Here is a 24,151-nt window from a genome sequence, read left to right on the forward strand (position 1 = left end):
ACACAGTAAATACTGATAAATTGTCTGATGTTTTGATTGTCTGATGTTCGCTTTCTGATGGAAACGTGATATTTAGGAACAAAAACAGCTGCTCCAGTTTTCCCTGAGTCTGGATCTTTAGATCCATCTGTGAAGAAAGGTTAGGTTAGGTTAGATCCAACTTTATTGTCATTGTCAGAGTACAAATACAGAGACAATGAAATGCCATTAGCATCCAACCAGTAGTGCAAATAAATAAGCAAATAAATTAAAATGAGGTAACAGTGAGGTGCAATAAGTTAACAGTGTACAGTGGTAAACAATATGATGCATATGGCAATTACATTAAATGGAATAAATAAGGGGGCAGTCGTGGCCTAATGGAGAGTCGGACTTATAACCCGAAGGTCGTGGGTTTGAGTCTCAGGTCTGGCAGGGATTGTAGGTGGGGGGAGCGAATGACCAGCACTCTCTCCACCCTCAATACCACAACTGAGGTGAAACCCCTGAGCAAGGCACTGAACCCCCAACTGCTCCCTGGGTGCCGCAGCAAAAAAGGCTGTTCACGGTTTGTGTGTGTGTGTGTGTGTGTGTGTGTGTGTGTGTGTGTGTGTGTGTGCGTGCACTTGGATGGGTTAAATGCAGAGCACAAATTCCGAGTACAGGTCACCATACTTGGCCACACGTCACTTCACAATTATTTTTAAGAATTATGGTGCACTTAGTATGTATCATGTGGCTATACTTCTTTTCTGCTGAACAACATATTCTTCTGATACTAGCTCATTTTCCTTAGTTTCTTGGATTAACTGAAGGTTTGTCTATGCAAGGCCTTGAGAAACATCCACTGTGGAACTGTGGGTAATGGCACAGTTTGACCTTTAGTTCCTATGGTCCGGTCGCCCTGACTCGGCTAGTCTAGTGTCTGTGCATCCCAGACTCCCTTGAGTGTGCTCCTAGCACTCATCAAACACAGAACTGGTAGGGTGTAAATCCAAATTGTGCCCTTTTAATGACCCCCAGTACACTGTATGGACACACAGCAGCTCTGAGACTGACAGTGTTTTCAAGCGACAGCTTTGAATTCTATTCGAGTCTGCGAGTCGATTCGTGCACTCGACTCTTTTCGAGGAGTCGATCAGGGATTCATGTGGGGCTGCTGTGGGATGGGAGCAGGAACATGGGGGAGGAGAAGCTGCGGCTCGGGGCGTAGTCAGCACAACAGCCACGGTTTGAATGAAAGGAGACGGAAATACGAAGAACAGGAGTGAGTGATCCTGAAAGGAAACCGACTCGGATCGGATCCGGTTCTGCTCCAAGCGGAACCGACAAGGCGCACGAGGAGACTGATCGTACATTAGTTTTGTTTGTTTGTTTGTTTTTCCGGTTTTGTGAGTTTGTGCAAAGTGGAAAAGGGGGGAGGAGGTTTGGGAGAAATGGGACTTTCAGTCCAAACTCTTGTGCACAGACTGATGGTAACGAAAGCCATCGTTTTTTTCCTTTTCTTCGAGCTTTTCTAAACCCTGTTGTTTAATGCAGTTCATTTGACTCGTTATTGTCTCAGCACTGGGCTGATGAATGAGTGATAGCATTCACACTCATTCACTCGCACAGCAGGGCTCAGGAGCAGCTCACACACTCACACACACACTCACACACACTCTCTCAATGATCTGGGAACATCTTCATGGATGGTTTTTGTGTGCATTCCAGCAAAAAGGCTACTAAGCTTTAGCCTTCTGCTTTTTAGCATCTGCTCTGACCTTCTATAAACCTGAAAAGGAGTGGATGTTAGATAGATATTAGACAAGACGTGTTTGTTTTGAGTCGGTTTTTTTAAAAGCTGCTGTTTTTTTGCGTTTTTTTGGGCTTCTTTGTGTTACAGGATCCTCACCAGTTCCTCCTGAAGAAAGGTAAGTCGCCTTTTCCAAGCTTTTTGTTCACACGTTTTCTTTCCCACCCGTACTCTTTGTTTATTTGTTAGTTTGTTGGTTTTTTTTGTTGTCTTTCCTTCTTTCTTTTTTCTTCCAAGCAAGCTTGCACTAATGTATTATTTATTAACGCTGGTTCTGTAAACACTGATAGACATGGAAAACTGAACTTAATGCAAGTAAAAGTTATTTTTTCTTTCTTTTTATCCCTGCCATTCCTTTGTCCCAGTGTTTGAATAGTTTTGCGTGAAACTACTTTTCTTCATTTAACTCAACAATATATTTTGCATTATTTTTCCCTCCCTCTTGTTGTTTTTTTTTTTAAACCAAGCTTTAAATTTATCCATTTCCGCAAACAGTTAACCCTCACACTGTGTCTGAACACACACTGAAGCCATCTCATTGAGTTTGTGTAACTAAAGTAAAGCCTGAGTGTGAGCAGGGACTTTACGTCGAGTTACGTTGTTGCAGTGTGGGTGGTCTCTGTTGTGCATTTTTCACTAAAATATATTAAAGTATTTGTACTTTTCTTTAAAAGTGCAGTCCAGTGCAGCCTACTTGACATGCACATATACTTAGGTCAAGCAAAGTCCTTCTTTTTTTCTTTTTTTTAAAACGGCGCAGGCCTCAAATCCTCGGGCTCTCCCTGAGTGGGTGGCGGGGGCGTCGTGCGACCCTCCCCCGCTATCACCACCACTCCTACCCCGAGGCTTTTAGGCCTTCCGCCTGCGCCGCTTTAGTCGTCTGGCTCAATCCAGTAACCTGAGACCATTATTGCACACCACTACAATAGCTCACCTTTTGTATGTTTGATATTTTTCCGATATATATTTTAAATATAAGTTTAAAATACATACATGTCCATACATCATTTTAACAATTTGAAATCTTGAGTTCTTTGTGCGTGAGCATCCTTCAGTTATGTTCAGACTTAATGGGGCAGGTCAGACTTGGAATAATAGGTAACTCAATATCTAGACCATTATAACCACCTGTGAGCGACATTTTGGATTATAAATCAAACCCACCACACCTCTCACATCACACCATTCTTGTGCCTTTTTCCTCCTCTATAACTTTGAACCTTATTGTGTGAGTCTTTTTGCATTTGGGTGACAATTCACCGGCTGAATTGAGTCTGAATGCAGCATTAGGCCAAATGAAGCCATTGAATATGTCCCAAACCACACACTACTACACTACATAGTATGTTGAAATAGTACACCACTAATGGGTTGTAGAGTTCTGACATATTTACAGCACTGATGTGTGGTTACAAGCGTAGATCTTGCTCAGGCTGATGGGGACAGGAGAAATGGAAAACAATAGGGGTACACCGATCTAATACTGAGTATCTGTTTCCGGGTCGATACTGGCTCGAAATGTTCTGATTCCATTCGTATCTATCATATTTTAAGCTGTGAATGCAAACCATTAAATTTTTTTCATAGTCATTGCTAAACAGACATGAGCCATATCAGTTTCATTCAGGACAAATCAATACTTGAGGGTCTGATATTGGTATTGTATTAAAAATGGGATTGGGACAACCTAAAGCCATATTTATGAAGTTTTGAGGCAGTCTAAAGCTATTTGCATCATTTGAGACAACCAGCTATAGTTTCATTCTCTTCTTTATCCTTGACATTAACGCAGGGTTGTTTTTCCTTTATCCTGTGAATCAAATCTTTTTAAACTACTCTTACGTGGTGTGGTGAGTCCCTTCAGATTGATGGGCGGCACGTGTTGGGAATCTGCCCTCAACAAATGGTGTCCTGACTTGTCTGATCAGCTTTGTAAACAATTCCTGACAAGTGTGTGTGTCTGCAGGAGTGTGTGTGTGTGTGTGTGTGTGAGTGAGAGAGAAACACAAAGAAAAACAAGGTTTTCTTAACAGGAAACCTTGTGTCCTTCTCACATGAAACATATTAGGTCCAGAGAGAGACAGAGAAAAGAGAGACTGTAATGAAAAGAGCAGTGGTTCTACAATTAGGCAATCAGGTCAGGAATCCTTATAACCTTCAAGCCTGTTCCTTGAAGTGTTATTTCAGGGGTTGACTGCTCTCTCACACACACAACCAGGTAAAGACGTACACGTAAACGGATCACTGTGACATTTCTGTCTCCTTAGTGCAGTAGGCCCGTGTGGTCAAAGGTCACATGACCATAGAAACACAGCCCCCATGCCATTCCCAGCTCCTGTACCCCCTTATTCATTCCCATGGTAACAGCCAAGCTTGGTCACCCCGGATACGACAGCCGATGCCTGGGGAATGTGTGTGTGTGAGAGGGAGAATGATGAGACCTTGCTGTGAAAGCGTGGACTGGAAACATCCAGGCCTAGTTTTCTGAATTTCTCCGTTGTTGGCTCAGAAATTAGTTGCTGTCTTGAAGTGAGTAATATTACAGTTTAATTAATTAATCTTTTTTGACATCTTTTTGTAGGCTTTGCTCAGGGGGTTAATGTTGTCAGGAAGTAATTGTATGTGAATGTAGCACTGAAATCATAAACTTGATTTGTAGCCTTTGTGAATGCCTAGATAAGTTTGTTGTTGTTAACACTATTGTGTTGCTGTTAGAGTTTCACAATGTGCTGAGAGTTTGTGAAATCGTTTCCTTTTGGGGTCTTTTTCTTTGTGTCAGCCGCACCCCCCTCAGCTCTCCACAGCAACTCCACTCGATTGTAACAGAGTATCAGAGCTTTTTCCCCAGCTTGTTTTTGCAACTTTATTAAATCCGTTTCATATTTTTCATATTTGATGAAATCCAGTACCAACCAACAAAGAGTAAATCCATCCGAAATGTTCATTTTAAAATTGTAACTGGCTCCAGTGGCATCTCGGATGGTTACACTGATACTGGGGTGAGGGTGTGCAGCAACATAGAGGGCCGGGGTGAACAAATCATACATTTATTCACTGTCTCACAGGGAAAGTGGAAGATCCAGTGTGTTGCCTAGTCTCATGTTTTGATTGCCTGAAAACTAACTATGATAAAAAATAGTAGCTGAAGTAATATAATAACGTCTGCCCGGGTAGTTAAGTGCATTAATACAGATGAAGAGACACAAACAAGGTAGTTTGTTTACATTATCCTGTTCTAACAAAGCTTCACGTTCAGCAAGCCTTTCAGCTATGAGCTGCGGTGTTCTGTCTTTGCATCTCGTATAGAAGACATTCGAGTCTGGCTAGCGCCTTTGTTTTATGTCGATGTGTTGAATTACACTGTGACCGTGTGCAATAAGAAGGTGAGTTATATGACCGCTTTGCTCCAAGCTACTTATGCATTCCTGATTCTGATCAGATTGCCTGTTATCCATGTAGCTAATTAATCCATCTGGTAAAATCGTTCTACCATCTGTGAAAGTCAGCGAGGAGTAGTTTGTTGAAACTTTTTGTCTGCCAGGCAACTACGACTTTAAAATATAGCCTCCAGGAAGCCCAGGCCACTGCACAGATAATACAAACGATTGTATCAGAATCAGAACCATGCCCTGAGGTGGAGTAACCGACTGAACTGAGAAAAATACAGTACAATCCCGTGCAACTGTACTGCTAGTGCTATGTGCTGCTACCTCATGCAAAGCCATGTCAATCAAAAATGCAAACACTACACTCAAATACTGGCTTTTACTACAGTCAGGTGCACGTGCGACGCTAGTAAAGTTGAGGGAGCTATTAGCCAGACATGCTGGTGTTAACTCGACAGGCTGTAATCATGATCCCAGTCCCCTGGGGTTCAAAGTGAAATAACCAAGATGCATGCTGTGGTGCGAGTAATCAGTTATTCGTAAAAGCATTTCAGTTATTATTTGTAAGATTTATAATCTTATTCATGAGATTTTTTATAAAAGATTCATAATCAGAACACAAAACAAAGCATAAATAAGGTTTTCTCAATGAAATATGTGGATTGTACTCATTAGATGTTACAATGACTGTTTGAATCAGATCATTTTAATTTATAAAGTCACATCCATGTGTTTCCAAACAAGTACAGTTGACTGGATAATATATCTGAACTAAGTGCAGAGCCAAGAGCTCCAAGATACTAGAAGTGAAGGTAATAAATTGAAGAGAAAAAACAAAATATGCAACTTCAAGTTGTGCATGGAGATGAAGCAGGAGAGCTTTAGGATGAGATGGTCTAGAAGAGCAAGGACTTGAGATGCTTCCTGAAAGTCGTAAGATGAATCGAGTGAGAAATCTTCCATAGGAAGTGTTTCATTGTCAGACTGTAGTAGACGGGATGCATGTAGGATGAAATTAGTCGCTGTAACGAGGTGGTGTTTGTGCTGTGTGACAGCCCTGAAGGCAGGAAGCCTGCAGGAGCTGTGATGTGTGCGTGTTTGGGCTGGTTGAAGACTTCCCAGACTTCCACACTTCCACCATCTCCCAGCCAGACACCTTTACTATATGTAGATATTTCAGAATGGTTTGTGTATTAGGAATTTATGATTTTTTTTATTTATTTATTTATTTATTTTTTTTTTGAAAAACGTGGCACTTTTATACATATCCTGTTTGTCAAGAGCATCAGCTAAATCGCACTTGTTGTTTTTTTTTTCCCCCACAGATTAGTCCTCCCTCATCTCTCCAGCCTCCAAAATAGATTCTCTCAGGAGTAAGGTTGAGCTGCTGAAGCTGCCGCTTGCTCTCTCGTCCAAATCCATCTCCGAGCGCAAAACCCAGCTGGCCGGAGCAACAGAGCGCCACAGGGGCGGAGCTGGGGTCCACAAACCCCGCCCACCGGCCCCAGACATGGACAACGAGTCCCAGTACTCGGGCTATTCCTACAAGTCGTCGCATTCCCGTAGCTCTCGCAAGCACAGGTGTGTACACACACATGCACGCACGCACACACGCAGGGCCTTAACATTTTTCCTGTTTGTACATGTGCATTGTCCTTTTAAAGGACAATTCCAGTGGCCTAATAACAGCACAGAGGTTTAAAGAAGTGTGTCTTTTGGACATTTTCTCAGAATACAAAATGACAAGCGTTTTAATTCTCAGGAGTTTATCATGACTGTATAAAGTTTGTGGCTAAGCCTGTTGCTAAGCTTTTTTTAAGCTTTTGTTTAATCATATACAGTAGAACAGATATTGATTATAATCTGTTATACTATAATAAATGGTTCAGTACAGTCAAAACTGGCAAATTGCACAATATATTTTCTCACGTACAGTGAGAGCACCGAAATGACACTGTAATCTCAATAAATGAGTCACGCGTATTGTGAACTGAAAAGCCTGGAAAATGCACAATAGGTAAAGATCACAGCTCTATTTCTGTTTGATGCTGGACTTTACGTGATGTAAAAGTTTTACCTGACAGTCCTGGAGATGCGCACTGCATTCAGGAAAACAAAATAAGGCAAAATAAAAAAACAGCCATGCGGATTTCGATAACCATGGCCACCTTTCATCAACAGGGTGACGGTTTCGGTATGAAGGTTATATTCAATATTGTGGTAGAAATATGATGTAAAATTGCCTCTGGTTTCTCATTTCTAGCCTACCTCTAATCCTCCAACCACTACTCTGGCTCTAAAGCTATACATTTCAAAGGTTTTATTGATCTCTCGCTCGTGTGGGATTGCAGAGCGTGTTTGTGGTTTTTTTTTTTTTAATAGATCAGCAAAAATTATGACAGTGTAGGAAAGAATAAACTTGGCTCCAGGATGAGCTGACATCACCTTGTGAGACTCACATCTAAGGCCAACCTACACCTTTTTCAAAAAATAAAATACGCTAGTAACTGAGGGTTACTGATGTTCAAAGTCAGAAGTGAGCAAAAAAATGATTATACAAATTTTTTATGAACTACTCCTCTGGACCGTGCTAAATTGTAATTTTTTCATCTATACATACTTTTACATTTACTCATTTGGCTGACGCTTTTATGCAAAGCGAATTACAATTGAAACGTGATGCTAACATTGGGCAGCTTGGTGCTTCGGCTCAGTGGCTCAGCGCTTTTAACTGCTGATTCACCACTACTACTACAAACAAATTCAAACATAATTTAGTTACTTACATAAATTATCACTTTACTAGCATATATTTTAATCTTAATTGCTTGTTACTATTCTTTTTTTTGCACCAAACTTTAATCTAACATTTTGTATGTGTATATATGGTACAGCATGTATGTTGTTTTTTTTTTTTTTTTTTAATATATATTTACTCTAATCTATAAAAGCACTATGCCAATACCATTATCACTTTTTTAAAAATTTTATTTTATTTCACTCACACAGTCACACACTAACACGTTTGTTACTTGGCAGAACGCGAGGTTATGTGTAGTCATATCCGTAAGGCATGATGTTGAATGTTTTTTTTTGTTGATTTCAGTGGTTTTGTATTGAGGCCCCTTTTGTGCTTTTTGATGTCGCAGGGATCGGAGAGACAGACACCGCTCTAAGAGCAGAGACAGCAGAGCGGACAAATCAGTCACTATCCAGGCTCCCGGAGAGCCGCTGCTGGACACCGAGTCCACACGTGGAGACGACAGGGTACACTACCACAAATAAAAATCTCTGGTTGTAGGTTATTAAACTGTGTAGCTCGAAGGAGCTAAGGGACATGTCTATCCATCTAGCTGACGATTAGGCTTGACTTTAAGGCACTTTGTATAGGGTAGATATAAACATCTGCAGTGTTTAGTCATTTTGTTCATGGTGTGTGTTCCCCACACTGTGTGCATCTTGAGGTGGTCTCAGTCTGATTCCCAGTGAAGCGTAGCTCATTTGTAGGGCTGCACAATATATCGAAATTATCGAAATATCACAAATGTAAATATTGTGATTTGTATATATCAAGGACTTGCGATAACTGAATGATTTAACTACTACAAAAAGTTATGAAAAGTCAAAGTTTTAGGGTGAAGCAGATAGCAGAGAATGCTTTCTTTTCCTCAAAAGAACATCAAACATATGCTTATGTCATTTTCAGTTTTTATATATATATATATATATATATATATATATATATATATATATATATATATATATATATATATATATATATATATATATATATTTATATTTATATTTATATATATTTAGACTGATTTTACGTACTGCATATTGCATTATTTAACAAGGAATCGCATATCATGTTTTTCTTCAGTATCATGCAGCCCTGTTCATTTGTAGTGTGAAAATGATTCAACTCTGAATCAACTCAACTGCAGGAAGTGAACTAAACATGAGCGAAAGGGACAGAGCTGTAGCGCTGCGGAAATGCCACATGTTCTAGACGTTTAGACAACAAAAACATAAAATAAATGCTATAAAATAGATACAAACTTTCTAACTACTTGTTTATATAATTATCTAATCATTTACTGAGTGCTGGTGCCGTTTTCTCTGTGCTTGGGTGATCTTTGTGATTTCTGACCACTAAATAAGAGGTTTATGAGGAGGCTTTAAACTCTACATGCCTCTCAGCTCACATTTTTTAACAAATCAAAAGTATCCTTCACAGTTATTCAAGCAGAGGGAGTATAACAAATACTATACCTTTTTAGATGCAATAGTTTATTAGGTAAAAATACTTTTATATACAGCAGCTGTTGTGTGGAATAAACTTCTTTCTACTTTGTAATTCTTTAAATATGCATTGAAGAAATGGCTGCTAAATAACACGTGATATTGTAATTTTATTTAATTTTTATTTTACTGTTTCATTTCAAAGTTCTTGCCTGCTTGACTATTACAAGCTGCCTTTTTTTTTTTTTAGTGGAAATAAGACTCAGCAGACATGTGAAAGCACACTTACGATGTTTTCACACTTACTTTGTTTGCTGAGTGTAAATTAGAGTTAGTTTGGTTTTAAACTGCACATACTTAAATGACTCAGAAAGCAAATGTTGGCTGAGGGGTGTTTAAAGCCTTGAAACCTTAATCCATATCTCTTAAATACATTGACAGAGAAAGGGTAGACCTTTGCCAATTGCACACAGAAATTGCAAAAATCCCTTGAGCATTTAGATTTAGATAAATAAATTAGTAGATGATCTACCAGATGATTATATAAAGTATTTAAAGTATGTTTGAGTTGCTTCTAAGAGCCCTTTCAGTAATTGTATATTAGACTTGTTTATTAGTGATTCTGGTTTAAGCAAAGAAAAAACCAGCATACTGACTCATCATTTGTAGTGTGAAGAAGCTGTTAGACCAAACGCAGCTGTCCTCAGCAAAAAAAAAAAAACCAGCCTGTGGTTGTGAATGGATGTGGAAACATGAGACAGGAACCTCTAGACTGTGAAGAGTTAATTTTGCTTTATGTCAAGTTAATCACCGTGGACTTTAACCCGGCTAAAGGAAAGAAAAAGATGAGCTATGTTTTCTTTCCTGGGGAATAAATGGAGAGACCCTGTTAAGTAGTGACCAGCCCTTGCTATTTGCCCATTTTTTAAGCTGATTAACAAATCTCTGTACACTAAGACAGAAATGTTTATCAGAAAATTGTTACACATTGATAATTGGGGTTGCCTGTTAGAGGTCTGATGAATTGGTGAACAAGTAGGACTCAGATTTTTGGTTTCTTGTTTGCTAGAGATGTGATTATTTTTTTCTCTCTGCACGCAGGATGATAACTGGGGTGAGACCACTACGGTGGTGACTGGAACGTCCGAGCACAGTGTGTCCAATGAGGACCTGACACGAGCGTCCAAAGAGCTGGAGGACTCGTCTCCGCTGCAGTGCAGGCGTTTTGCAGGACCGATTCTGAGCGGAGTGCTGGGTCTTTTCGCTCTGCTCACACCTCTTGCCTTCCTGCTGCTGCCTCAGGCGCTGTGGCGGGACACACTGGAGCCGTGCGGCACGCCGTGTGAGGGCCTGTACGTCTCGCTCGCCTTCAAGCTGCTGGTGCTGGCCATCTCGACGTGGGCTCTGTTCCTCAGGGCCCCACGTGCCACCCTGCCACGCTTCTTCGTCTTCCGCTGCCTGCTGCTAGCGCTCGTCTTCCTCTTTGTGGCCTCCTACTGGTTGTTCTACGGCGTGCGTGTACTGGAGCCTCGGGAGCGGGATTACCGCGGCATCGTGGGATACGCGGTGTCTCTGGTGGACGCGCTGCTCTTCATTCAGTACCTGGCACTGGTGCTGCTCGAGGTGCGACACCTGCGGCCCGCCTTCTGTCTCAAGGTGGTTCGCACTACAGACGGAGCCAGCCGCTTCTACAACATCGGCCATCTTAGGTGTGTGTGTGTGAGATTTAGGGGAAATAAATACAGACAGATGGTCTTATATCATGTAGGAATAGGATGCAGTCTCACATTTCAGATTGTTTAAAGGTTCAGCTAAACCTTTACCTTCACCCTGACCTGTTCTTTTTAAATTTATAACAATTATTAAATGATAGACCCATGGTCTTGGATGCCATTTCTGTAAGCCGCAAACGTAGAGACATTTTCACTTTTTCACCTTGAGTCTTTGTTACTAAGTCAGTGAGTTAAATCAGGTGCGTTAAATGGAGTAGAATGGTAACTCTGGTGTCTGACATCCCAGATTTTTTTTCAACAATGAACAGCAGTATACCGACAGTGTTGTGGAGACAACAATGAACAATGTACGGCTGTATTAAACACTTTAGTCACTCATGTATCTTGCGTTAAACCCCTTTTTTTTCTGTATTGTATAGTATGAAGTATTGTATGAATACCGGATGTAGCCGTTTAGCAGAAAAGGATACAGCAGCACCATCACCGTAACCTTTGCCACCCACTTTCCGGTCCAGCTTGTGTCTCCAGTGTTGTGCAAAGTCGCTTTGTCCTAGTTCAGTGTTACATTGTCATTAAAAAAAACAGAGACAGAGACGACGTGTTGTTAGGAAAGAATAATTTTACTAAGCCCCAAAGATAATGATTACATTGCAAAGCACTGTAGTGCATAAAGGATCTTAACTGCAATACCGTCTTTGACCACTGGAGGGAGTATATAACCACTAATGTCTCAGAACATAACCATTACTCTCGTACTCATGAATGTGGCGTTGTTATAAACTTGTAACCTCATGGTAAGGAGACAGTGATAACTCTGATGATGATTATGTTCCAGCATCCAGCGAGCTGCAGTGTGGGTGTTGGATCAGTACTACAGTGACTTCCCCGTCTATAATCCAGCTCTCCTAAACCTGCCCAAGTCCATCCTTTCAAAAAAGATGTCTGGCTTCAAGGTGTATTCCCTTGAAGGTAAGACACTTAATGAACTGTATCATCTGTCATGTAAATAAGCATAAATATAAACATAAATATAAGGCAGATTTTTAAGGACCTGTTTAATTGGCAGTGTAGGCTCTTACAGGGAATTTAACACGAGGTTTTCCTCTTTACCCCATGTCGATCAGTCGAGACATAATGACGTTAAGCTCTGCAGTAAGAGTAGACTCTTAAGAAAGAGTCCGCATTTACAATTTTTAAGTAGCTCAGCTTTCTGGTACAATCCCAACTTTAGTCTTTGAGAACTAAGTAAAGCATTGATTTCTGTTGTGCAGTCTGGCTGCTCCCGTAACGTTATAGGAGTCCACTCTGCAGTAAAGGTTTTTTTTAAATATAATTATAGATTAAAGTAAAGTACTTTTCAGACATGGGGTTAGGTTTCTGGACATGTGTCTTCTGTAATGTTTGCTGTTGGACGTCCGTAATGATTGTGATCGATGCTGCTTGGGATAAATCACGTGTTTTCATGATGTACCCATGCTTGTCACACTAAAGAACCTATGCACACTATAAAAACCTCATTGTAATGCAAACTGATTGCTTTGCCCTTTATTGTAAGCGCTTGTGGCTGTGTAGGTTGCGGTTGATCATTAGTAGGCCATATGACCACAGCACGTATGTAGGCTGTGCTAAGAACTCAACAGATTACCGGGAACCCCCCACGCCCCCAAGGGTCTCTTCTGAACTGTCCTTTTTAAACGGCATCTATATTTTATTCTCCTGTGTTTCACTTGGACAACAACTCATTTAATTTTGCTTTTGGTGGGAGACGATAGAAAAGACAGAGCGCTGCCTAGAGAAGAAAAACGCCAAACCTCTGTAATCACAGGATAGAAAATAAACTTGTTCTTGTAACTTGTCAGTTAGAACAGGATATAGGTTTATTACGTAGAGTTATTTCTAAGGGTCATTTTACAGAAGATAATGCACAGCGTAATTTCCAGAGAAGTACACGGGGAAAAATTAGACATGACGTTCGGACAGGACTAAAATAATAATTACATTACCCCATCTTCACACGTGTCTTAAACTTTATGAGCAAGTTACCATTACACCACTGAAAAAGTGGATGTGGTTTGAAGCAGCTATTTAAGACATTTTTGTTTTCCGTTACACCATACAGGTCTCCTCCCTTTTTTTTTTTTTTTTTTTTTAAACAGTAAGTGCAAAATGTGTAGTATGTGTATTATATACTGATTAAACAATGCAGCAAATATTTAAATCATAATATGTGCATATTTGCAGTATATGCAGGATATGGTGATACTGCCGTATTAAAAGTCTAATAGTATTACCATTTACTTGTTAATGATGGATATTATGTGAGAGTATTCCAGCAGTACATGTAAAAATTAGTGCTGCTATACATTGTGTCTGTACATTATTATCTCACTCCTGAAGCAGAGTACAGTGAATCATCATTCTGGATTTATACTGAGTATCAGTTTAGTGACAAAACATTAACCGTGTATGGGGGTGTTTTTTTTTTTTTTTTTTTTGCTCCTTCACAGAGAACAGCACCAATAACTCAACCGGCCAATCACGAGCGATGATCGCAGCAGCCGCACGCAGGCGAGACAACTCCCATAACGAGTACTACTACGAGGAGGCCGAGATGGAGCGCCGGATCCGCAAACGCAAGGCCAGGTGAGGCTCATTCCACCATCAGAGTCTTTTACTTCATGAAATCATACCTACCATGCCCAACTACAACCGGATCTGTCATAACATTGGCAGTGGTAGCTCAGTGGTTAAGATGTTGGACTTCTGTTCGGAAGGTCATGAGTTCAAATCCCAGCACCGCCAAGTTGTCACTGCTGGGCCCTTCAGACCTTCAGCTGTTCAGTTGTATAAATGAAATAAATGTAAGTCGCTCTGGATAAGGGCGTCTGCCAAATGCTGTAAATGTAAGGAATGCCATTTTAAGCCCGTTGTGTTTGATGTTAGGCTTGTGGTGGCTGTAGAGGAAGCGTTCACACACATCAGGCGACTACAAGAGGACGAGGCGGCTGTGACCCCTAAGCACCCGCGCGAGGTGATGGACCCCCGCGAAGCCGCTCAGGCCATCTTTGCGCCGATGGCACGCGCCATGCAGAAGTACCTGCGAACCACACGCCAGCAGCCGTACCACAGCATGGAGAGCATCATCTCACACCTGCAGTTCTGCATCACACACAACATGACACCCAAAGTGAGTCAAAATCAACATGCCTTACCATGACAGTGTCCTTAATAAAAACAACCTTTATTCATATAGAACCTTTTACTTAAATAGGATAAAATAGATTAAAATATCGCTGGGCTCTACAGAAAAGAACAGACTACACTAGGTCACTATAAGCAGCTAAAATGACTGAATCGTGATAACAGTCCTGATACCAATCCTGTGTATCTGATTGGTGCCATCTCTAATAAATCTAAATGTGAAGCTAGCAAATGAAAGATTTTTAAATCTAGATTTAAAATTGGGCAGCTATGTTTTTGCACCTCTTCCATAATTTTGGTGCCATTTCCTGTCATTCCCCCCCAAAATGATTATGGCTGTTCTCATCGTATAGTTCAAGACTACGACCTTAAACAACAGCAAACAATTCTATGAAAGTTTAAAGTCTCCAAGGTCATTTTGTCAACTATTAAGTCAATGTGTCTGGATTTATATGACAAAAATGCTGTACTGAGACTCTATCAGTTCTGATCTGTTACTGAAGAGTGTTAAGATTATACCATCAGTCTATGACTCCTTAACATCCCACACGGACGCAGTGCTAATATGCTCAGTATTCATTATTCAAGGCCACTGGAAAAATTGTGTGATGTCCTTTGAAAGCTGACCATTCTTCTTGCTGTGCTTCAGGCGTTTTTGGAGCGTTACCTGACGGCGGGTCCTACCATGCAGTACCAGCGGGAGAATGGCAGGGGGCGCCAGTGGACTCTCGTCAGCGAAGAGCCCGTGACATCATCACTGCGTCAGGGCCTCGTGTTCTCGCTTCGACGCCTAGAATTCTCCCTCGTTGTCACAGTGACTGCACTTCCCTTCCTTACACTGGGAGAAGAATTCATTGACCCCAAGAGCCACAAGTTCGTGATGAGGCTGCAGTCTGAGACGTCAGTGTAGAAAGCGGTACAGAGAAGAGAATGGGGGAAGAGGAAGAGGCTTGGTGATTGAGAGGGAGAGAACCACTTCTTTTTAACTATTTTTATGTCGCTGAGCCTTTTTCATTTGTCAGTTTTTTTTTTGGTTTTTTTTCCCTTCTTTTTTTTAATATATATGTAGATGGTTTGGACTGAACAGTTCTTACGCATTTCAAACTTAAAGACTTGGCATTCCTCTCTCTACAACCCCACAACGTGTCACTGTGCAGAGCTGAGGCCCTTTAGGAGAAGGAGCTTAGTAAAGATGTTCGTGCCGCTCTTTGAGACCTCACGAGAAACTGTCAGAAGTTCTTGTTAACCACAAGCTGATCAGGCAAAGTCATGTGTCAAAACCTAATGCAGTTTTGTTCTTCTGTTCTCATAAAGAAGTATGTGAACACTATCAGGTCAAACAAGTGAGGTATGAAGCATCCATCAGCTTATAGCTAGAGGATTGGTTTGGTTTCACACTACATATAATTAAACAAACCAAAAATCAAATAATGTTTAGGGTATTTAGAACTAAAAACATCTTCATAACTTTTTTTATTCATCAGAAATAACGAAACTGAGCACGGAGAACACTGAGCCGGCGCTAAATAAATTAGATAATTGTATAAATAATTAATTTAAAAAAAATTGCATATTGCATACAGAGTTCTTAATTTTTTTTGTTGGTAAAAATATCCAGAACACATCACGTTTCTGCAGTACTACAGCTGTGTGCTTTAGCTCAGTTAAACAGCTAATATCTAGAAAATAACTCCTGCTGTTTGATTCACTTCTAGCAGGTTGATTCAGTTCAGAGTTGAGTCACTTTCCTACTGCAGTCAATCTAAGAGTTAATTTGGAAGCAGACCAAACGGTTGAGATGTGTGAGGTGTGTTCCTTCCTGCTCAAAGAACTGCAGCGAGGAGGAAAACGTACCAGGGTTCTATTCAAATAGACTCAACACTGCATGTTTAAAAAAAAAAAAAACGCCATTAGAGTAGAGTCATTTATCAGAAACGAGTGAACTAGCATTTTAGGATGTTATGACTCCGTTTTCATCTCACAGCGTATCAGCAGTGTAGTGATCATAGAGTGGGGGAAAAAAAAAAAGCTGAACCAAAGCCAAATACAAAAACACTTATCCAATTGTGAACACTTTCTCCTGCTAAAGTAATCAAGTAATTCAGGAAACACTATCAAGGCACCATGTTGGCCAGGAACGTGAAACATTAATTAATTAGCATCAGCTGACAGCTGCTTCATAGACCTCAATACTGGAAATCATAGCCTTGTTACACTACTGTAATTAAAAATCTCTCTACTGTGCTTTACAACATCATACTTCTCTACACATTCATCTTTACAAGCAATGTGTTTACTACATGTTTACTTTTTTGAGCTGGAAACACTCCATATTTCATCAATGTGTGTAAATAGGACCCCAGATCGCAAGGGCTCATGAAAAGCATCTTTCCTCTCGTGAATGTTCAATAGTTCACCTCCAAAATGCTAACGCTGCTACTCTGTTAGCATTATGCAAGCGAGATCATGCTAACAGGACTGCGTCAGCTTTCGTTCATAATGATCGTTAGTTTTAGGGTGAACTATTTTTGTTGTATATGTTTTTTTTTTTTTTTTTATTCTAAAAATGATCAAGGGGCCTTTTAAATGTTCATTTGTTTACAAAAATGTGGTTCATGTACCAGTAAGGTAACGATTCCTTCAGAATAAGGAAGGAAGTGTTTCGTGTAATTTTAGGTGTCACAATGTTGTGATCGTCTGGCTTACAACATAAACCTGGCTTACAGTTCAATGTGTGTCAAAGCATGTCATTCTTTCAGTATGAAAGAACTTTCATATTCACCTCATATTCATGTATAATTGATGTAGTGTGTAGTGATGATAGTGTAGTAGTATGTGAGGGAGTGCACCTTCACACACATACTGGTGGAGCACAAAGTTCACCAATCGTTTGCCTTATAATTCAGACAAAATGTTTTACAAGTCTCACATAGCGAGGCCCACAGCCTTCAGCACACGTTACACTTTTTGTTTTTTGGCAGCTCTAAACTTTTTCCCCTTTTGTACATAAAATCTAATTTTTTCTTCTTTTTTTTTTTTTTTTTTTTTTTTTTTTTTTTTTTTTTTTAAAGAAATCTTCAATGCTATGGAAGACTGAAAGTTTTATTTTGTGTAGGTTGTTTTTAAATGAACCTCAGAGTTCTTCTTTAGGCCTAATGCATGCACATAGGTAATGAAGTTTTGTAACATTTGTACCCCTCACCTTGTTCTTTTAAAGTGAAGCTAAGCCTTTAACTTTTTTTTTTCCAAAAAAAGAAAAACCTGAAAAATACAGTGTGTTGTAAAGAGATTTGTAGATTTGTTATTGTTGTGAAGCTTTTTTGTATTATTATTTTGATAATTTTAGAACTAAAATGTTACAGGCTTTTTAATAAATGATCTCAACTTGGTTTGCAATGTAGTATTCATTAGTGTTTTTTTTTTCTTTTTTCTTAATGGGCCTTAAAGTGCCTGTTCATCATGAATTTTTAGAATAGCTGTAAAATTCATAAAAAAACAAGTTGTGATTAGTCAGAAGATCTGTCTCTTCATAGTTTGTGTGTAAATGCTATCCATCCACTTATAGCAGACCCAGATCAAGCAAAGCTTTCAGTTCTGTTGTGAAAGTTGGGGCCTCTAGCAGGGGAAGAAGTGTATGACCATTCTTGTTGGAAATATGGTGTCTCATGCTATGATGATTTCACACTGAAAGTCACTGAGCTCTTCAGTACAACCCGTTTAATTTTTATTGTTTGTTGATGGAGACTACATAGCTGTATACTTGATTTTATGCCCATGTTGACAAAAAGTAGCTCAAGTGGCTGAACACTAATCATAGTTTTTGCAGTGTAGTGTACACTATTTGCACTGCGGTGTAGTCAGTATGTGGGTAGTTTCCATTTGCCTCGCCCACTTCCTTTAACCACTCACACATCCTACAGAGTCTAGAGACAGCACTTCCGGCGTGCATGGGTTTGCTAGAACAGTCTTCACAGCTAGATAAACACATGGGGTGTGGTGGGGAAAATGGTGTCAAAATAAGTATCACATGATGCATTTAAAAAAAAAAACAAACAAGTTAAAAGAACATTAAAGCGTTTGCTTATTTCTCATCACAAATTCATTCAATACAAATGTGGTCACCCAAATTCAGACATGTGCAAACTTTTCCCCCATTTTTTTTTTTTTTTTTTTTTTGGAGAATTTGCACCTCTGTGGGTGTGTGTGTAATGGTGAGTGGGTGCTCAAATGTTTGAATGTGTTGGTAGAGCAAACTAAACAGAGAGTTTTTCTTTTTAATTACTGTCTAATTATAATTACCATTACAATTAATTGCAAAATCTCAAAATTGATTTTGTATTCTTTATTTTATATATATATATATATATATATATATATATATATATATATATATATATATATATATATATATATATATATTTTTTTTTACGGGCCCTGTGACAGCAGGGGCGTGGTCGAGCGTCAGCTGCGGACGGAGAGGAGGTGGGTTGATATGGCAGGTAATGCATGATGATTCTCACCTGTGTTTTGTTACCGCCAGTCTACTTATTTGTGCTTCTTTGTGTTTTCAGTGACGGCCATAACCAGAGGGTGAGTGACTGATCGAACTGGAAGACCGTGGAACACACACATGCCAAGGAGCATGAACTTGAGCGGAGCGAAATCCACGAGTTAATGATGGACCCTTTTCAGTTGGTTTGTTTTTTGATTGAGTTCTATTCTAATTCGGATCTACTAGCATTCTGCCTGCCTCCCGAGTCTTTTTTCGCACACTCCTGGTTCTACAGGCACCAAAATATCTGTTCGTGAATTTTTAGAGTAGTTTGTATGTTGTGCTAACCATCCATTTACAACATGCACATGTACTGAAGTAATGAAGTCTCCACTCTCTTAGATAATTTTCACATCCTTAAATGTTATTCAAATACACAAAACTATATATACTCATAGTCTCAGCTGGTGCAATCACAGATTGTGATTATATTGTGAGTATATTTTATAACTTAGATGGCATAAGGTCATATTCTCACAAATGAGGATTTTGAGGGAATTTGTACAAATAGGGAAAAAGTCATGGAAGAAACAGGGAAATTGACTCCATCTACATCCAGAGACTAACTAATACTTAAAACCTCAAGATCATTTAGAGAAATGTCATCAGATTCTTTAGATTATTCCCCAGTTTGGTCACCTGCCATTTCCCAAACACCAGTCAGGCTTCCCCTATCATATGACAGCTACACAACCGGGGACTGTGAGGCCTAACACATGCGTCCTCCCAGACATGTGAAGTCAGTCAAACAAATGTTTTCAAACTGCTGCAGCGTAACACACTCGGAGGATAGCATTATCTGCCCTCTGCTGCATGCTTAAGCTCACACATGCCAATGATTGGCTAGTGTTTCCATATATAGAATATGACCAGTTTTGTTCAATTAATTTTTGTTTGTGTAGCGCTTTTAACAATGGATATTGTCACAAAGCAGCTTTACAGAAACCCAAATTTTAAACTTAAATTTATCCTTAATGAGCAAGCCAGAGGTGACTGTGGCAAGAAAAAACTGCCTGGGTGGCTGTGGCATCAGTGGTCAGTATTAAACTGCATTATTTTAGTATTATTTTAACTGCAAGCTTATAACAACTCCCACCCCATTTATTCTAGATCATGCTTACTATTTTAGCAAACATCCTAACGGCAGGACAAAGCCAGTGAAAGCTAATAATAATAAGCAATGTAATACTGTAGGATGGGCTAGTTAATTGCAGTAATACAGACTAAGAGAAACAAACTAGTATAGAATTCCCAGGGAGGGGATGACTGTATCCTTATCGTTATCCTCTCCTTATGTTTCTACACATTGTGTTTGGACCCTCACAAAAAAAAAAAAAAAAAAAAAGTCACCAAGTCATTGTCCACATTTGGGCTGTTATTCGAGCCTGGCTAGGGTTTTTACCCTCAACATGTTTAACTGTGAGGTGACTACACATAATAAGCAGGAGAGTTATATGACTGCTTTGCACTGGACATTTTTAAAAAAAAAATCAGTTTTGTAAGTGTTTCTGATTCAGAGATCATCTGTTGTTGTAGTGCATGCTAATTAATATTAAATTAAATTAGCTATTATTCAATAGTTACAATTATTTAATAAGGTATTTGGTAACAATTAATTCTTTACTAACTAAAATTAAGTTTAAACATACATCTAAAATTTTGTTTGCTTTTGTTTTTTGAAAGCCAATAGGGAGTGTTTTATTTCTGTGATCATTGAACGTTCTTGTCCCTGGGGCAACTACAGATTAAAACAAAAGCTTGAAAGACATGAAATCTGCTTGTCCCAGGTTCCCAGGCTATTGATTTGTCCACCTGTGTTCCTGTCATAACTTTGGTGGTTGCTGTCTGTTAAAGAAGACTGGCACAGCTCCAGCAGGGCTGAATTTTGACTAAATGGCTTGATGGAAACGTCACATCTTATGGCATGTCCCACATTGGAAAACGTTACTGAGCTCTTCAGTATGACCCATTCAACTGCCGTTGTTTGTGAATGGAGACTACATGGCTGTATGCTTGATGTTATGCACCTGTTAGCAATGGGTGCCTGTAAAATAGCTGAACACTAATCAGAAGGGGGTCCACATACTTTTGGCCATGTAGTGTACGCTATAAATGTGGTATAGACTTGTGTGTATACTGAGTAGTATGATCAATTCCCCTTCGCCCCCTCCACACACACCCTCCCCTCTTCCTTCCTGTCACCGTTGCCACCACTCACATAGAGCCTATAGACTGCAAGAAATGTAGCATAATAGACACCATAACTGTCAAAGTGTGTAGTTTTGCAAGGAACAGACTTCACACCTACAGAAACACAAAGTGTAGTGGGGAAAATAGTGCCAAAATTAGTTTCACATAAGTTTAAAAGGCAAAGACAAATAAGTTTAGAAAAATTTAATTATAGCCTTTCTTGACTTTCTAGACATTACTGTCTACAATAATAAACTGTCTACATTAACAAATCAAAGTTACTATACACCAGATTTCTCATTTTGATTGCAAAAAAACAGACTGAATTGTATTGAGACACATAGAAACAAAGCTTGCTTCTGGAGAATAAGTGTCAGGGTGAGCCAAAATAATATAAACACAAGATAGAGTTATAAGTACCTGCCTTATTCCAAAACAAAATGAAAGAAAAATACATCTTCACATTTACCCTATCTACACAAATACAGGAGAAAAGGAACGAACAGCGCCAGTTTGGAGCGATTTGGACGACATGGGGTAGAGAATGACGTAAAAAACCTTGTAACCGCGTTTCTTTTAACAACAGACATTGTCACAAAGCAGCTTTACAGAAATAAATACATTCAGCATATAAATTGTAAACGCATGAATTTACCCCTATTGAGCAAGCCAGAGAAACGCACTGTCCATTATTCACACCGAGGGAGTGGCAGTGTATCTGTGTGATGGTATGAAAGTCTGAAAAATGATATAATGATATATCATTTTCTTTTAGCTGCACAAACCGGCACAAACGAACGCCACCTGTTTGGGGTGATTTAAACGACATGGGGTGGAGAGTGACGTCACTGCTCCCAAAATTCTTCTTGTTATATCTCAGGAAGGAAAGTAAATACAAGGTTTGTTTTAATGGCACAAACCGGCACAATTCGAGCACAAATGAACAGCACCAATTTGATACGATTTAAACGACATGGGGTGGAGAGTGATGTCACACAGCCAAAAAAGAATGTTTAATATCTTGAACACCAAACCAGCACAAACGTTCATTTTTGCGGCACAAATCAACACAAACACAGCACAAACGAATGGTATAGTTTTGGTGACAATTTATTTATATGGGGTGCCAACTTCACACAACCAAGAATCAAGTTGTCTTATATCATTGGAATCCTTGGATCAAGACAAACAATACGTACATCTCTGATTTCATTTCCGCGATGAAAAAGTTTCCACCATATTGGATTTTTTTTGTGAAACCTACTTTTGCGAACTAGTCCTAGACCGTTCGTCTGATTGGAACCAAACCAGTGCAGAAAGATCCTCTGAAGTCCCATTATCAATAATTATCAAACAAACGTTCAGAATGAGGAACACCCCCCCCCCAATCGGCCTTTGTTAATCTTGTCTAATAGCTATCAATTTTTTTATGCACGTAAATGGTTTTATATACCTCATTCTGAACAGCTTTGTCTCACGAACCATTGGAGTCTTTAAAAATATACTTTTGTGAACTAGTCCTAGGTTTTTTGCTCAACCCAAATAAAAGCAGTGCAGGTCAATTTTGTGGACTTCTTAGATTAATAATTGTCAAGAGGGTGTGGACACTTTTACTGAAATGGCTATAACTCTTGAAACGGAATGAGATATTTTCACCAAACTTGGCACACTTATGTAAGGGCCACATGCACAAAATGGCAGAGCTTGGCCCCGTGGTGGTGCTATAACAGGACAAAACATGAAATTGGCACTAAATATGGAACCATTGGTCCAATAGACTTGAAATCTTGCAGGGAGTGTCTTTGTCCAAGGTCTCATCAGTGTCAATGAGGACAGTTGTGATTCTTGAAAAACATTGCTGCCATCGGCCAATCAAAGTTCAGCAGCTATTAGACAAAGTTAATGAAGGCCGATATTTCTTAAAACTATCTTGCTTCTTCTCTGATTTAGGTGCTTATAGGCTTGCACAACATTAAGTAATAATTTTTTACGCATGTCCTTAAAGTCTCTAAAGTGCTTGAACCCCGATAATTGCTGCTTGCAGCTATATTTTTTTTTATTGTTTTTTTGCCCTGAAAGGAAAGGGGCTTTTGGGAGCCAAAATGCACTGTATGAGGTGCGCTATAACATGCACGTTTGGGCAGGTGTTAGACATTTCAGGATGCTGCAGTTATGGCCCATCTATCTCGAGATGTTATACAAAGTCAATACTCTAAGCTTCTTTTGCAGATTATATTGATGAGGAGCAGATAGTAATTATGACAAGAAATATTTTAGATATTGAGTTAAATGCAGCATGTTTTTATAGGCATCTGAGTGGCACAACAGAAAAGCGTTTGCCCTACTGTCAGGAAATTTCCTGTAAGCACTCTTATGTCAGTCACACTAACTGACAGGAAGCATTTCTTCCTTTTTTTTCTTTTAAAACTAAAGAGATGGTTGTTGACTTTAGGAGAGCACAGAGCGACCATTCTCCACTGAACATCGATGGATCCTCCGTGGAGATCGTGAAGAACATCAAATTCCTTGGTGTTCATCTGACGGAGAACCTCAACTGGTCACTCAACACCAGCTCCATCAGCAAGAAGGCCCAGCAGCGTCTCTACTTCCTAAGAAGGCTGAGGAAAGCCCATCTGCCACCCCCCATCCTGACCATGTTCTACAGAGGGACCATCGAGAGCATCCTGAGCAGCTGCATCACTGCCTGGTTTGGGAATTGCACCTTCTCGGAACGCAAGACCCTACAGCGGATAGTGAGGACAGCTGAGAAGATCATCGGATTCTCTCTCCCCTCTGTCACGGACATTTACACCACACACTGCATCCGAAAGGCCAACAGCATTGTGGACGACCCCACACACCCCTCTCACACACTCTTCACATTACTGCCATCAGGGAAGAGGTTCCGAAGCATTCGGGCTCTCACAACCAGACTGTGCAATAGTTTTTTCCCTCAAGCCATCAGGCTTCTCAACACACACAACTGAACTGGAACTAAACTCACACACACATACACACACTCACACTCATTCAACTTCATACATTCATTAAGTTATTACAAACAAGTTGG

General features: G+C 39.8%; 1 protein-coding gene across 1 annotated transcript; it reads left to right on the forward strand.

Moving 5' to 3' along the window:
* The first annotated feature begins 1,154 nt into the window (after positions 1–1,154).
* vangl2 (VANGL planar cell polarity protein 2) lies at positions 1,155–17,735 on the forward strand. The gene is made up of 8 exons (XM_026914284.3): positions 1,155–1,892; positions 6,486–6,741; positions 8,310–8,427; positions 10,507–11,114; positions 11,974–12,107; positions 13,646–13,781; positions 14,082–14,325; positions 14,989–17,735. The coding sequence occupies exons 2-8, from the start codon at positions 6,671–6,673 to the stop codon at positions 15,247–15,249; spliced, it is 1,572 nt and encodes a 523-aa protein (XP_026770085.1). The 5' UTR covers positions 1,155–1,892; positions 6,486–6,670; the 3' UTR covers positions 15,250–17,735.
* The last annotated feature ends 6,416 nt before the right edge of the window (positions 17,736–24,151 follow it).

Source organism: Pangasianodon hypophthalmus, chromosome 4, assembly GCF_027358585.1.
Source record: "Pangasianodon hypophthalmus isolate fPanHyp1 chromosome 4, fPanHyp1.pri, whole genome shotgun sequence".
NCBI lineage: Eukaryota > Metazoa > Chordata > Actinopteri > Siluriformes > Pangasiidae > Pangasianodon > Pangasianodon hypophthalmus.

Coding starts and splice junctions, on each gene's coding strand:
- vangl2 (XM_026914284.3), top strand. CDS start 6,671: ATGGACAACGAGTCCCAGTACTCGGGCTATTCCTACAAGTCGTCGCAT. Junction 6,742..8,309: donor CGTAGCTCTCGCAAGCACAG/GTGTGTACACAC, acceptor TTGATGTCGCAG/GGATCGGAGAGACAGACACC. Junction 8,428..10,506: donor CCACACGTGGAGACGACAGG/GTACACTACCAC, acceptor CTCTGCACGCAG/GATGATAACTGGGGTGAGAC.